At 42.3% G+C, this 14,604-nt stretch overlaps 1 protein-coding gene across 1 annotated transcript in view; it reads left to right on the top strand.

The window, feature by feature from the left end:
- The window catches only part of LOC115224098 (zinc finger protein 721-like), a 43,889-nt gene extending 33,333 nt beyond the window's left edge, over positions 1 to 10,556 (top strand). Inside the window, exons 4-5 of the mRNA XM_036512799.1 lie at positions 9,033 to 9,278; positions 9,441 to 10,556. Coding sequence (XP_036368692.1) covers positions 9,033 to 9,278; positions 9,441 to 10,281 — 1,087 coding nt within the window. The 3' untranslated portion in view covers positions 10,282 to 10,556. The remainder of the gene's footprint in view (positions 1 to 9,032; positions 9,279 to 9,440) is intronic.
- Positions 10,557 to 14,604: the final 4,048 nt, after the last annotated feature.

Here is a 14,604-nt window from a genome sequence, read left to right as displayed (position 1 = left end):
CCCCGGGACTTATTCTTTGTAAGCCCAGTACTTATTCTATCGGTCACTTTTGCCGAACCGCTAGTTGACGGGGACGTAAACACACCAGCATCGGTTGTCAAGCAATGCTAGGGGGACAAACACAGAAACACAAACACATACACACACACACATATATATATATATATACATATATACGACGGGCTTCTTTCAGTTTCCGTCTACCAAATCCACTCACAAGGCATTGGTTGGCCCGGGGCTATAGCAGAAGACACTTGCCCAAGATGCCACGCAGTGGGACTGAACCCGGAACCATGTGGTTGGTAATCAAGCTACTTACCACACAGCCACTCCTGCACCTATATAGGCTTCTTTCAGTTTCCGTCTACCAAATCCACTCACAAGGCATTGGTCGGCCCGGGGCTATAGCAGAAGACACTTGCCCAAGATGCCATGCAGTGGGTCTGAACCTGGAACCATGTCGTTGTTTAGCAAGCTACTTACCACACAGCCACTCCTGCGCCTATTTTGATGCACCTTATTCCAATATAATATTCATGTTAAATTCTATTTTAAAGAATAATGCAATTTAGGATAATTAAGAATCATAGCTGTCTTATCCTGAAAAATATGTACCCAAATCTCCTGGTATTTAACCCTTTAGTGTTCAGATTATTCTATCAAACGTAATACTTATTGATTCCCATTGATTTGAATTAATAATACATAATCAGGCGCAGGAGTGGCTGTGTGGTAAGTAGTTCCGGGTTCAGTCCCACTGCGTGGCACCTAGGGCAAGTGTCATCTACTATAGCCTCGGGCCGACCAAAGCCTTATGAGTGGATTTAGTACTTGTTGGTACCTCACCTGTCTTTGTCTTTTGTTTTCTGTCAATTTGAACTATATATATATATATATATATATATATATATATATATATATATATATATATAGGCGCAGGGGTGGCTATGTGGTAAGTAGCTTGCTAACCAACCACATGGTTCTGGGTTCAGTCCTACTACGCGGCACCTTGGCAGAGTGTCATCTACTATAGCCTCGGGCCGACCAAAGCCTTGTGAATGGATTTGGTAGATGGAAACTGAAAGAAGCCCGTCGTATATATGTATATATATGCGTGTGTGTGTCTGTGTTTGTCCCCCTAGCATTGCTTGACAACCGATGCTGGTGTGTTTATGTTCCCGTTACTTAGCGGTTCGGCAAAAGAGACTGATAGAATAAGTACTGGGCTTACAAAAGAATAAGTCCCGGGGTCGAGTTGCTCGATTAAAGGCAGTGCTCCAGCATGGCCGCAGTCAAATGAATGAAACAAGTAAAAGAGAGAAAGAGTATCTCGTATCTTCAAGATCTTGATGGTGTAATTACTTAATGTAGAATAACATTGTAGGGTAGGTGTGAGAGCCTGGATCTGGTCAGTTTGAACATAAAACAGATTAAATACTTTGGCCGGTTTAAATACTAAAGAAATTAAAGTATTTGTATTCACTTTGTTAATATAATTCCCTCTATAATTTATCAACTTCCACCAGGGGGCGGTCATAGCCCCAATATTAAAACTATATCAGGGATTAAGGTTGTGCCATATGGTGATGCTGTCATCATCATCATCATCATCGTTTAGCATCCGTTTTCCATGCTAGCATGGGTTGGACGGTTTAACTGGGGTCTGTGAAGCCAGAAGGCTTCATCAGGCCCAGTCAGATTTGGCAGTGTTTCTACGGCTGGATGCCCTTCCTAACGCCAACCACTCCGTGAGTGTAGTGGGTGCTTTTTACGTGCCACCTGCACAGGTGCCAGACAGAGCTGGCAAACAGCCACGAACGGATGGTGCTTTTACGTGCTACCGGCACGGGGGCCAGGCGAGGCTGGCAACGGACACAAACGGATAAAAATTCAACTTGAATGTCACAAAATAAATATGTTCCGGATGTCGATGGTCTCAATGAAAATTGAAAAAATACATAGGGATCCAATTAATTAATAAATAAGGGCAGGTTTCAAGGTGGGTATTTGTTAGTGTCACACTACTGGCACTCGAGCCCCGTGCTAGTAGGATATTAAGAGCACCATCCGAGCGTGATCGTTGCCAGAGCGGCTATCTGGCCTCCATGCCGGTGGCACATAAGAAACACCATCCGAGCGTGATCGTTGCCGGAGCGGCTATCTGGCCTCCATGCCGGTGGCACGTAAGAAACGCCATTCGAGCGTGATCGTTACCCGCACTGGTGGCATATGTAAAAGATTCAAGCTTGGTCGTTGCCAGTGTCGCCTGACTGGCCCCATGCCAGTGGAACGTAAAAGCACCCACTACACTCTCGGAGTGGTTGGCGTTAGGAAGGGCATCCAGCTGTAGAAACTCTGCCAGATCAAGATTGAAGCCTGGTGCAGCCATCTGGTTCGCCAGCCCTCAGTCATACGTCCAACCCATGCTAGCATGGAAACCGGACGTTAAACGATGATGATGATGAATGTCTAATTTGATCAACATACTAACATAGATACAGACCTGGATATTTGGTTAAGAAGTTTGCAACCATATATTTTGGATTTCATCCTAGAATGCAGCACCTTGGGTAAGTTTTTTTTTTTTTTTCTCCAAGGGTCAACTAATGTATTGTGCTTGAATTTAGTTGACAAACTGCAGAAAGTCTGTGAGAGACCATTTTGGCTGGTTGCTCTGTGATTTCAAAGACCTGGTATTAAAAAAAAAAGTCTTTTACTTGAAACATCATCATCGTTTAACATCCGTTTTCCATGCTAGCATGGGTCGGACGATTTTGACTGGGGAACCAGATGGCTGCACCAGGCTCCAAGCTTGATTTGGTAGAGTTTCTACAGCTGGATGCAACTTCCTAACGCCAACCACTCCGAGAGTGTAGTGGGTGCTTTTTATGTGCCACCGGCACAGGTAAGTGTTGTCAGGAAAAGCATCTGTCCAATCCATTGTAGTATGAGGAAAACTGACATTAAATATATGATTGAAGAAATAATTTTGGTGAATAAACCTGCCTTTGCTCATAAAGATCTGTAAGTTAAAAACAGTGAGAGATGCAGTCAGCATTCTAATATCAGGTAAATGGTGGTACCTTCTTGGCAGGTATTCGATGCTGGTGTGTTTACATCCCCGTCACTTAGCGGTTTGGCAAAAGAGACCGATAGAATAAGTACTGGGCTTACAAAGAATAATTCCCGGGGTCGATTTGCTCGACTAAATGCGGTGCTCCAGCATGGCCGCAGTCAAATGACTGAAACAAGTAAAAGAGTAAAGAGTTTACTCTGATCTATTTGGTGCACAGAAGTTGTGGAATCAAAGACATGCTACTAACTGAACAAAGAGGTAGTTAGTGATCAGAGCACCTGTTAAATAAATTGTTTGCAATGTTCAAAATTGTTGATATTTTCTGTAACTGAGGTAAGTTAATCAACAGTAGAAGAGGGTGTTCTGAAAATGTGCAGGGTTGGCTGTAAATTTTAAAATTCAACTTGAATGTCACTAAATAAATATGTTCAGGATGTCGATGGTCATCATCATCATCATCATCGTTTAACGTCCGTTCTCCATGCTAGCATGGGTTAGACGGTTTGACCGGGGATCTGGGAAGCCAGAAGGCTGCACCAGGCTCCGGTCTTATCTAGCAGTGTTTCTACAGCTGGATGCCCTTCCTAACGACAACCACTCCGTGAGTGTAGTGGGTGCTTTTTACGTGCCACCTGCACTGGAGCCAGGCGAGGCTGGCATCGGCCACGGTCGGATTGGTGCATTTTATGTGCGACCTGCATGGAAGCCAGTCGAGGCGGCACTTCCATCTACCCATCTATTTATAAAGCACTGTTGTAGTAGAAGACACTTGTCCAAAGTGCCATGTAGTGAGAACTGAACCCAGAAGCATGTGGTTGGAAAGCAATGAAAATTGAAAAAATACATAGGGATCCAATTAATTAATAAATAATGGCAGGTTTCAAAGTGGGTATTTGTTAGTGTCACACTACTGGCACTCGAGCCCCGTGCTAGTAGGATAGTAAGAGCACCATCCGAGCGTGATCGTTGCCAGAGCGGCTATCTGGCCTCCATGCCGGTGGCACGTAAGAAACACCATTCGAGTGTGATCGCCTTACTGGCACCCGCACTGGTGGCATATGTAAAAGATTCAAGCTACGTCGTACATAGGCTAACCAAGATTTTCTCTTGGAATGTGACCAAATGAGGTTTATTTTTCAACATAGTTCACCCACTTCTTCCATCAGTGTTGCAGTGCTAGAATCCTAGTGATGAAAAAGCTTTCATCCTGTTGGTCAAAAACGTCTACAGAGTTGCTGCAGTTCCACAGTTCCTATACACGAGCCACCACTATACACACACAACATACAGGTATATTTTACTAGGTTCAGTTGACTGTGTCCACGATGGAGCACTACCCTGCAGGATTTATATGTGTGTGTGTGTATCTTTCTATTTGTTTGCCCCACCACCACTTGACAACCAGTGTTGGTTTGTTTACATCCCTATCATATGGTTGGCTGGAAGCACTCCGTCGGTTACGACGGCGAGGGTTCCGGTTGATCCGAATCAACGGAACAGCCTGCTCGTGAAATTAACGTGTAAGTGGCTGAGCACTCTACAGACACGTGTACCCCTAACGTAGTTCTCGGGGATATTCAGCGTGACACAGAGAGTGACAAGGCCGGCCCTTTGAAATACAGGTACAACAGAAACAGGAAGTAAGAGTGAGAGAAAGTTGTGGTGAAAGAGTACAGCAGGGATTACCACCATCCCCTGCCGGAGCCTCGTGGAGCTTTTAGGTGTTTTCGCTCAATAAACACTCACAACGCCCTAACCACTGGGCCATTGCGCCTCCACTGTTCAGTTATACCCTTGAAGGGTATAATTATACCCCAGCATAGTTTCAGCTCATAGACTGAAGTAAGTCAAAAATAAAGGACATACAAATTCCAGCTTGATATGATGGTAGGTTACGTGTATGCTTCTCTGTTCTTTTCTTTCCTTGTCTGCCCTATATTTCAGAAGACTGAATACCCAAAACATAAAATTTCGGGCCTTGTGCCTAGAGTAGAAAAGAATATTTAATATCGAAAATACGGCTGGAGACATAATGTCAGCTTCACTCGTTTATTGTGACAAAGAATGATTTTATTGTCGAAATGCGGAGCACCTGCGACATTTGTGTAGAATAAAGTTGATAAAACATTGGTTAACCTCATTCTAACAAGCTGGTATTTACTTCGGTGAAAATGTATAACACACTGATTGATTGTTTACATTTGAAAACGGTAAGTTGATTAAACATCTGTTTTAAGGCGATCTTTCGTCTCTAGTAGACCTTTCCGTCGATTTCCGTAAAATTTTTTTTTTTTTTTACATATGGGCTTGCGGGAACTTTTGAAGTAATATACATACATATACACATACACCGAGTAAAAAATTTCAGTTATCTCTTTCTTTCACACATTACTCTGTCTCTTCACACACACTAACAGAAGCACTTCACTTACACAACATACTTTCTGTCTCCCACACCCCATCAAACACACACACACACACACATGTACATCAATGCTCCCATGCACGGTAACTTCAAAAGAACTTCCCTCGTCATACAATCGCTTTCTCTTAGTCTCTTTCGCTCTCATTACTTCAAAAGTTCCCGCAAGCCCATATGTAAAAAAAAAAAAAAAATTTACGGAAATCGACAGAAAGGTCTACTAGAGACGAAAGATTGCCGCCTTGGCGATCCTTCGGTATAGGTACCGGAAGTGGCTTTGTTTACATCTTTTCACCCACCCCTAACACGAACCTTAACCCCCACCCCGCCCCATATATAAAGAAAACTTTCTTGAAATGTATCCGGTACTTCCGGTACCTATACCGAAGTTGCGACAGCAGGAATACAGTGATTATATTAAACTGAAAATAATAATAAATTTGCAGAAAATATTTCCATGTCCTGGTTTTTACGTACACGACGATACTTCCAAAGGGAAATGTTGATACGTATTTTTGAATACATCCTTTAGATAATCAACTTCACGACCAGTTCTAGAAATGAACTGAAATGAATATTAGCATGCATAAAATATTTAAATGTTCCTAGTTCGATATTTAGTATAGTTCGATAGGCGGCGAGCTGGCAGAAACGTTAGCACGCCGGGCGAAATGCTTTGCGGTATTTCGTCTGCCGTTACGTTCTGAGTTCAAATTCCGCCGAGGTCGACTTTGCCTTTCATCCTTTCGGGGTCGATAAATTAAAGTACCAGTTACGCACTGGGGTCGATGTAATCGACTTAATACCTATGTCTGTCCTTGTTTGTCCCCTCTATGTTTAGCCCCTTGTGGGTAATAAAGAAATAGGTATTGCGTCTGCCGTTACGCTCTGAGTTCAAATTCCGCCGAGGTCGACTTTGTCTTTCATCCTTTCGGGGTCGATAAATTAAAGTACCAGTCACGCACTGGGGTCGATGTAATCGGCTTAATACCTATGTCTGTCCTTGTTTGTCCCCTTTATGTTTAGCCCCTTGTGGGTAATAAAGAAATAGATATTTAGTATTGCTCGAATAGTTTACCTGGTCCTTCAAGACGAAGGTACAACATTGAAACCCTCATTGAAAATTGAAAGTTACGAAAAACGGCTGTAGAATCATCTGGAATTATTTATCTCAGATATCAGTGAAAATGGCTTCTCTTTGATTACATCCATGAGTAGTGAGGCTACTTCCTGCGAAGAATATTAAGAACATAACTCTGCCATTGCTCTATTCATTTGAGTAAGTCCTGAAGATACAACAACCAAAGAGACAAGTCCAGACATAATGTATAATCTCATCATCATCATCATCATCATCGTTTAACGTCCGTTCTCCATGCTGGCATGGGTTGGACGGTTCGACCGGGGATCTGGGAAGCCAGAAGGCTGCACCAGGCTCCAGTCTTATCTGGCAATGTTTCTACAGCTGGATGCCCTTCCCAACGCCAACCACTCTGTGAGTGTAGTGGGTGCTTTTTACGTGCCACCTGCACAGGTGCCAGGCGAGGCTGGCAACGGCCACGATCGGATTGGTGCATTTTACGTGCCACCGGCATGGAAGCCAGTCGAGGCGGCACTGGCATCGGCCACGATTCGGATGATGCTTTTTACGTGCCACCGGCACGGAAGCCAGTCGAGGCGGCACTGGCATCGGCCACGATTCGGATGATGCTTTTTACGTGCCACTGACACGGAAGCCAGTCGAGGCGGCACTGGCATCGGCCACGATTCGGATGATGCTTTTTACGTGCCACCGGCACGGAAGCCAGTCGAGGCGGCACTGGCATCGGCCACGATTCGGATGATGCTTTTTACGTGCCACTGACACGGAAGCCAGTTGAGGCGATGCTGGCATCGACCACGATTTGGATGATGCTTTTTACGTGCCACCGGCACAGAAGCCAGTCGAGGCAGCACTGGCATCGGCCACGATTTGGATGGTGCTTTTTACGTGCCACCGGCACGGAAGCCAGTCTAGGCGGCGCTGGCATCGGCCACCTTCAGATGGTGCTGTTTACGTGCCACCGGCTCAGGGATCACAACTGCAGTTTCCATTGATTTTGATGTCTGTTGTTTATTGTAATGTATGTAGTGTTACGCAATCTGAAGATGCAGTATATAGTCTGTAAATATATAAACCGCACTCAATTTTGTATGATGTAATTCAAATGACAAATCTATATATATAAAACTGTAGTTGTGTGAGTGTCTGTCCCCTTCGATTTAGATTCCTAACTCCTCCCACATTTTGCGGTGCAGTTTAACCAAATTCGGGTATCTTATAGTCGTGATTCATATCGAGCCCGTCTGAGTATTAGTGCGCGTCTACGATGAGTCTACGATTTTAAAAATAATTTAACATCATTTTTTATTCCATTTTAATGCATAATTTTTCGTGTGTCGATGGCGGCAGAGTTGGCGTCCATAGTCACACCTGCACCTGTTTGCTTCTCCCCCTTCTTCCCTCCCTCGTGAAGCTGTGGGGAAGGGAGTGTAAGGAAATCAACGTCGTAAAGCGTTGTCAAGGAGACCAGCGTTCTTTTAGAACAACGACTTCATGGCTTGAAGACACCAAAACAGAAATGGCTAAGAAAGCCCGAATTGGCATCTATAAGGGAAGTAACTCTCTAAAAATGCTTATATAGTTATTTCCCTTACAAACCCGAGCAACGCCGGGCGATACTGCTAGTTAAATGTAAAGATTGATTGCTGAGTTCTGCTTTTTAATTATCTTCAATATCTTACCATAATTCTTTATCATTTCAGAATACTAAATGGTATCAACATTAAGGCTATACCATCAATATTTATCGTCATTTAAAGACTGAAGAAAATGGTTATACAGAAAACTGAGAAATATTTCTTTCATTGGCTGGAATTTGTACAAAATGGTTTTGCATTCTAATTAAATTTGCAAAAGGACATTGCACTCCTTTTCTAATACCAGCAAATATATAAAAGTCGATTGAAATATTGCAGAAGAAAGGGAAAAAACAAATGAAAAGTATCCATATACTGTCGTGAGAAAATTAAATGTTATAGAGCCATGAATTTCCACGAAGAATTGCCAGAAGAGATAGGGGAACCATCATACCACTGTGATACCTGTAAAAAGTCATTCTCTCTGGAAGGTAGCCTTGCTACTCATAAATGTATTGATACAGGAGAGAAATCAGAGAAGCGATATCCTTGTGATATCTGTGGTAAATCATTCAATGTGAAAATTTACTTAACTGAACATAGATATCTACATACAGGAGAGAAGCCACACGGCTGTGATATCTGTGGCAAATCATTCACTCGAATACGTACGTTAATTACTCATAAACACATTCATACTGGAGAGAGACCTCACAGCTGTGATATCTGTGGTAAATCATTCTCTCTAAGAAGTAACTTAGCTGATCATGTACGTACCCATACAGGCGAAAAACCATATCACTGTAATATCTGTGGTAAATCATTCCCTCGGACAAATGGCCTGACTCGCCACATACGTATTCATACAGGAGAGAAGCCATATCGGTGTGACATTTGTGGAATATCATTCTCTGACAGTGGAAATTTAACTAAACACAAATACATTCATACAGGAGAGAAGTCGTATCATTGTGATATCTGTGGTAAATCAGTCAATGAACAAAGTCCACTAAATCTTCATAAATGTATTCATACAGGGGAGAAACCATACAACTGTGATATATGTAGTAAGTCCTTTATTTATAAAAATGCATTAATTGCTCACAAACGCATTCATACAAGGGAAAAACCATATCACTGTGATATCTGTGGAAAATTATTCACTCAAAAAAGTCCATTAGCTATACATAAGAGACACATGCATTCAAGCGAGAAACCCTGTGATTCTAATAAATCTTTCTCTGATGGAAGTGGATTAAGTTTTCACAAACGTATTCATTCAGGAGATAAACCATATTGCTGTGATATCTGTGGCAAATCATATTCTGCAACAATTAAATTAACAATGCACAAAAGACGCATTCATACAAAAGAGAAACAATATCGCTGTTATATCTGTGGTAAATCATTCACTGACCAAAGCCCATTAACTGTTCACAAACGTATTCATACAGGGTCAAAACCTCATCACTGCGATATCTGTGGTAAAATGTTTACTTATGCAAGTGGATTAACCATTCATAAACGTATCCATACTGGAGTTAAACCATATCGCTGTGATATCTGTGGTAAATCATTCTCTGAAAAACATTGTTTAACTAAACACAAATATACTCATACTGGTGAAAAACTGTACCACTGTAATGTCTGCGGTAAATCCTTCTCTCAGACAAGCCATTTAACTGTTCACAGTCGTACTCACACAGGCGAGAAACCATATCATTGTGAGATGTGTGATAAATCATTCTCTCAAAAAGCTCATTTGACAATTCATAGACGTATTCATACAGGAGATAGACCCTATAAATGTGATATTTGTGGTAAATCTTTCTCCCAAAATAGTGATGTGACTAAACACTACCGGACTCATACAGGAGAAAAACCATATCGCTGTGATATCTGTGGTAAATCATTCTCTGTAAGTACTGCATTAACTAGTCACAAATACATTCACACAGGGGAAAAACCATATCGCTGTGATATCTGTGGTAAATCATTTTCTCACACTAAACATGCATGTGTTCATTCTGAAGAAAAACTATATCACGATGATGACATCTGTGGAAAATCATCCCTTTCTGTAGCAAATCACTCATCAATGTAGAAATATACAGTTTGTGAAGTGGGTGAGAAATGAGCAGAGACATTAGCACTCTAATGTTGCCAGGGATATGAGAGCCTTTCCACTTCTGGCTTCATGATAATATATCCAATACACTTTGAAAAAGACTTATAGGTAGGGCAGACAGATATGATATCCTTGTCCTTGGAAAATAGAAATGAAATGCTTTTCCTGACTCATCTTATTTCTTTATTACCCACAAGGGGCCAAACATAGAGGGGACAAACAAGGACAGACAAACGGATTAAGGCAATTACATCGACCCCAGTGCGTAACTGGTACTTATTTAATCGACCCTGAAAGGATGAAAGGCAAAGTCGACCTCGGTGGAATTTGAACTCAGAACGTCGCAGCAGACGAAATACCTATTTCTTTACTACCCACCTGGGGCTAAACACAGAGAGGACAAACAAGGACAGACAAACGGATTAAGTCGATTACATCGACCCCAGTGCGTAACTGGTACTTATTTAATCGACCCCGAAAGGATGAAAGGCAAAGTCTACCTCGGCGGAATTTGGACTCAGAACGTCGCAGCAGACGAAATACCTATTTCTTTACTACCCACCTGGGGCCAAACATAGAGGGGACAAACAAGGACAGACAAATGGATTAAGTCGATTACATCGACCCCAGTGCGTAACTGGTACTTATTTAATCGACCCTGAAAGGATGAAAGGCAAAGTCTACCTCGGCGGAATTTGGACTCAGAACGTCGCAGCAGACGAAATACCTATTTCTTTACTACCCACCTGGGGCTAAACACAGAGAGGACAAACAAGGACAGACAAACGGATTAAGTCATTACATCGACCCCAGTGCGTAACTGGTACTTATTTAATCGACCCTGAAAGGATGAAAGGCAAAGTCTACCTCGGCGGAATTTGAACTCAGAACGTCGCAGCAGACGAAATACCTATTTCTTTACTACCCACCTGGGGCTAAACACAGAGAGGACAAACAAGGACAGACAAACGGATTAAGTCATTACATCGACCCCAGTGCGTAACTGGTACTTATTTAATCGACCCCAAAAGGATGAAAGGCAAAGTCGACCTCGGTGGAATTTGAACTCAGAACGTCGCAGCAGACGAAATACCTATTTCTTTACTACCCACCTGGGGCTAAACACAGAGAGGACAAACAAGGACAGACAAACGGATTAAGTCATTACATCAACCCCAGTGCGTAACTGGTACTTATTTAATCGACCCCGAAAGGATGAAAGGCAAAGTCGACCTCGGTGGAATTTGAACTCAGAACGTCGCAGCAGACGAAATACCTATTTCTTTACTACCAACATGGGGCTAAACACAGAGAGGACAAACAAGGACAGACAAATGGATTAAGGCAATTACATCGACCCCAGTGCGTAACTGGTACTTATTTAATCGACCCCAAAAGGATGAAAGGCAAAGTCGACCTCGGCGGAATTTGAACTCAGGACTTAACGGCAGACGAAATACCGCTAAGTATTTCGCCCGGCGTGCTAACGTTTCTGCCAGCTCGCCACTTTTCCTAACTCATCTAACATGCAGAATGGATCTTTTTCTGTTATTTTGTGGTAGTAATAAATGATTCCTTAAAGATATTGCATTGGTTATTGTTTGATTTGGGATTAGGGAAAGAAATTGTGTTTTAGAATGATCGCATTGTTGTTCATATTTGTTTGCCCATTTCATTGCATTTGAGAAAGTTTTTTTACATAAGAAATACATGGATCTTTTCGGTTTGACCGGCAGTTTATAAAAATAATTTCCACGTAACTAAACACTTTTAAACTTCGTATACTGGTAGAATGTGTTTATAAAACATCTTTTTTCTTTTGGCTTTATTGAGAAAATTCTATAGTTTGTAAGATATTTGTTGCTGTTTTTCTTCAATTTCTGCAATTTCAACCAATCAATGACGTCTATTGAGGTGAAAACATTCTGTGCCGTATGAATATGTCCCTCGTTTAAGAAACAGATTGGGTTTATTTACATTTGTGAAGAAAAAAGATACCCTTTCCCTCACCCCTCACCCTAACACTAACCCTAAAACAGATTGAAATGCAATATATCGATACTAGGGTCGTAATTATGGGTGACAATTTCATATGACACTGCTAGAAAAAAACTGCCGTTCAAACCGAAAAGATCCCTATCATGACATTACTATGACTGACAATCGTTTGCAGCTTTCACACGATTTCACTACAAGGAGCAGAGACGCCCTCGCGCAGACACACATACACACGAAGGATACACGATATGAGAGCTCAAAATCTCTCATGGAAGCATCATCCAACCAAAATGCAAATATATGGGAAACTACCACCTGTGTCATCTCTTGTGAAAGGTAGGAGAGTCCAGTTTGCTGGACATTGTTGTAGAGCTGAAAACGAGGCAATTTCTCCTCTTCTCTGGAAGCCATCTACTCGCAATACCAGAGGGCGCACACTCTCCAACCCTGATGTAATCTCCAGGGATACAGGCATCCAGCAACAGGACCTCCGTAATGCTATGATGGACCATGAAGTCTGGCGTAGCATGGTAAATTCCATTGTCTCGACCACAGTCGAACAATGATGATGATGATGATGATGCTGTGTTTATGTCTCCATAACTTAGCAGTTCGGCTAAAGAGACCAATAGAATAAGTACTAGGCTTACAAAGAATAAGTCCTGGGGTCGATTTGCTCGACTAAAGGCGGTGCTCCAGCATGGCCATAGTCAAATGACTGAAACAAGTAAAAGAGTATATATATATATACATATATAGGAAGTTAACAGTTATGGCCAGTCATAGAGCAACCATTGGTTTCGCACCTATAGAGCACTTAGCAGTATAGATGACATTTCAGACTCAAATGGCCAAAGGCGCATAACCTCTCTACAACTAGATGAAGAAAAGGTCATCACGTGGTTTGTGTTCTGTAGCTGTACCACTATTTGTCTTCCTCTGCATAATCACAAAAGCTGCTGTCTCTCAGTTACTATGGAGTGATACAATCTCAGTTATTCTACAAAAAAATGTACCAATGACATCAAATGGACTTTATATAAAAATGTTATTTCTGAGTTACCATCTCTATCACCCCCACCGCCAGCACCATTATCACGCCCACCTACCATTATTACTACCATCACCTCCGCCACCGTCACATCTTGGTATTGTTAGAAGTGATATTATCACGAGATCATTCTTTCTTTTATTCTTTTACTTGTTTCAGTCATTCGACTGCGGCCATGCTGGAGCACCGCCTTTAATCGAGCAACTCGACCCCGGGACTTATTCTTTTGTAAGCCCAGTACTTATTCTATCGGTCTCTTTTGCCGAACCGCTAAGTAGCGGGGACATAAACACACCAGCATCGGTTGTCAAGCAATGCTAGGGGGACAAACACAGACACACAAACATACACGCACACACATATATATATACATATACATATATACGACGGGCTTCTTTCAGTTTCCGTCTACCAAATCCACTCACAAGGCTTTGGTCGGCCCGAGGCTATAGTAGAAGACACGTGCTCAAGGTGCCACGCAGTGGGACTGAACCCGGAACCATGTGGTTGGTAAACAAGCTACTTACCACACAGCCACTCCTGCGCCTGCTCATGTGCATTCTGTTAGTAATTGTCAGTCAATTGTTGTAATTTAGCCCTAGGTCAGTCTTGACCGAACAGAGCCATGAGCAACGTCGTCGAAAATTACAGTTTTTTAAGATTTTTTCTCTCTTTTTTTTTTTATGGACGAAAGTGGATGTGGTTTTAGCTGCTGTTTCTAGCAAATCGAGCGCCGTGTTGAAGTTAGCCCGTTGGCTTCTATCCAACTTATTATTCATCATCGTTCACCAAGCAGATCCTCCACCCTTTACGATAAATATAGTCCTCTTCTTTCAAGTGAGTGTGTGGCGGTGGTGGCGTGTGGGGGGTGGTGGCGGTTTCTTCGTCATTCCACAGAAAAACACGAGACGAACATTAAAATGCTTTCTGTTTTTAATGATTTCCTAAGGGAGCTAACTGATTCGCCTTACTTAGTAAAGCAAGGAGAACGAATTATTTCCCTTGAAGCAGCTGACCCAAGTCGGTGTAGAATGGAACTGAGAAGTTCAGACAATTTTTATTAGAAATAATGCTTTCTACTACAGGCACAAGGCCTGAAATTTTGGGGGAGGCGTATAGTCGATTACATCGACACCAGTATTCAACTGGTACCTATCGCCCCAGAAAGAATGAAAGGCAAAATAACCCCAGTGGCATTTGAACTCAGAACGGCGAGACAGAGGAAATGCCACTAAACATTCTGCCAGCTC

Source organism: Octopus sinensis, linkage group LG24 (genome assembly GCF_006345805.1).
Source record: "Octopus sinensis linkage group LG24, ASM634580v1, whole genome shotgun sequence".
Classification (NCBI taxonomy): Eukaryota; Metazoa; Mollusca; class Cephalopoda; order Octopoda; family Octopodidae; genus Octopus; species Octopus sinensis.
Note: the sequence above shows the minus strand (reverse complement) of the source record. Positions and strands in the feature narration are given on the sequence as shown.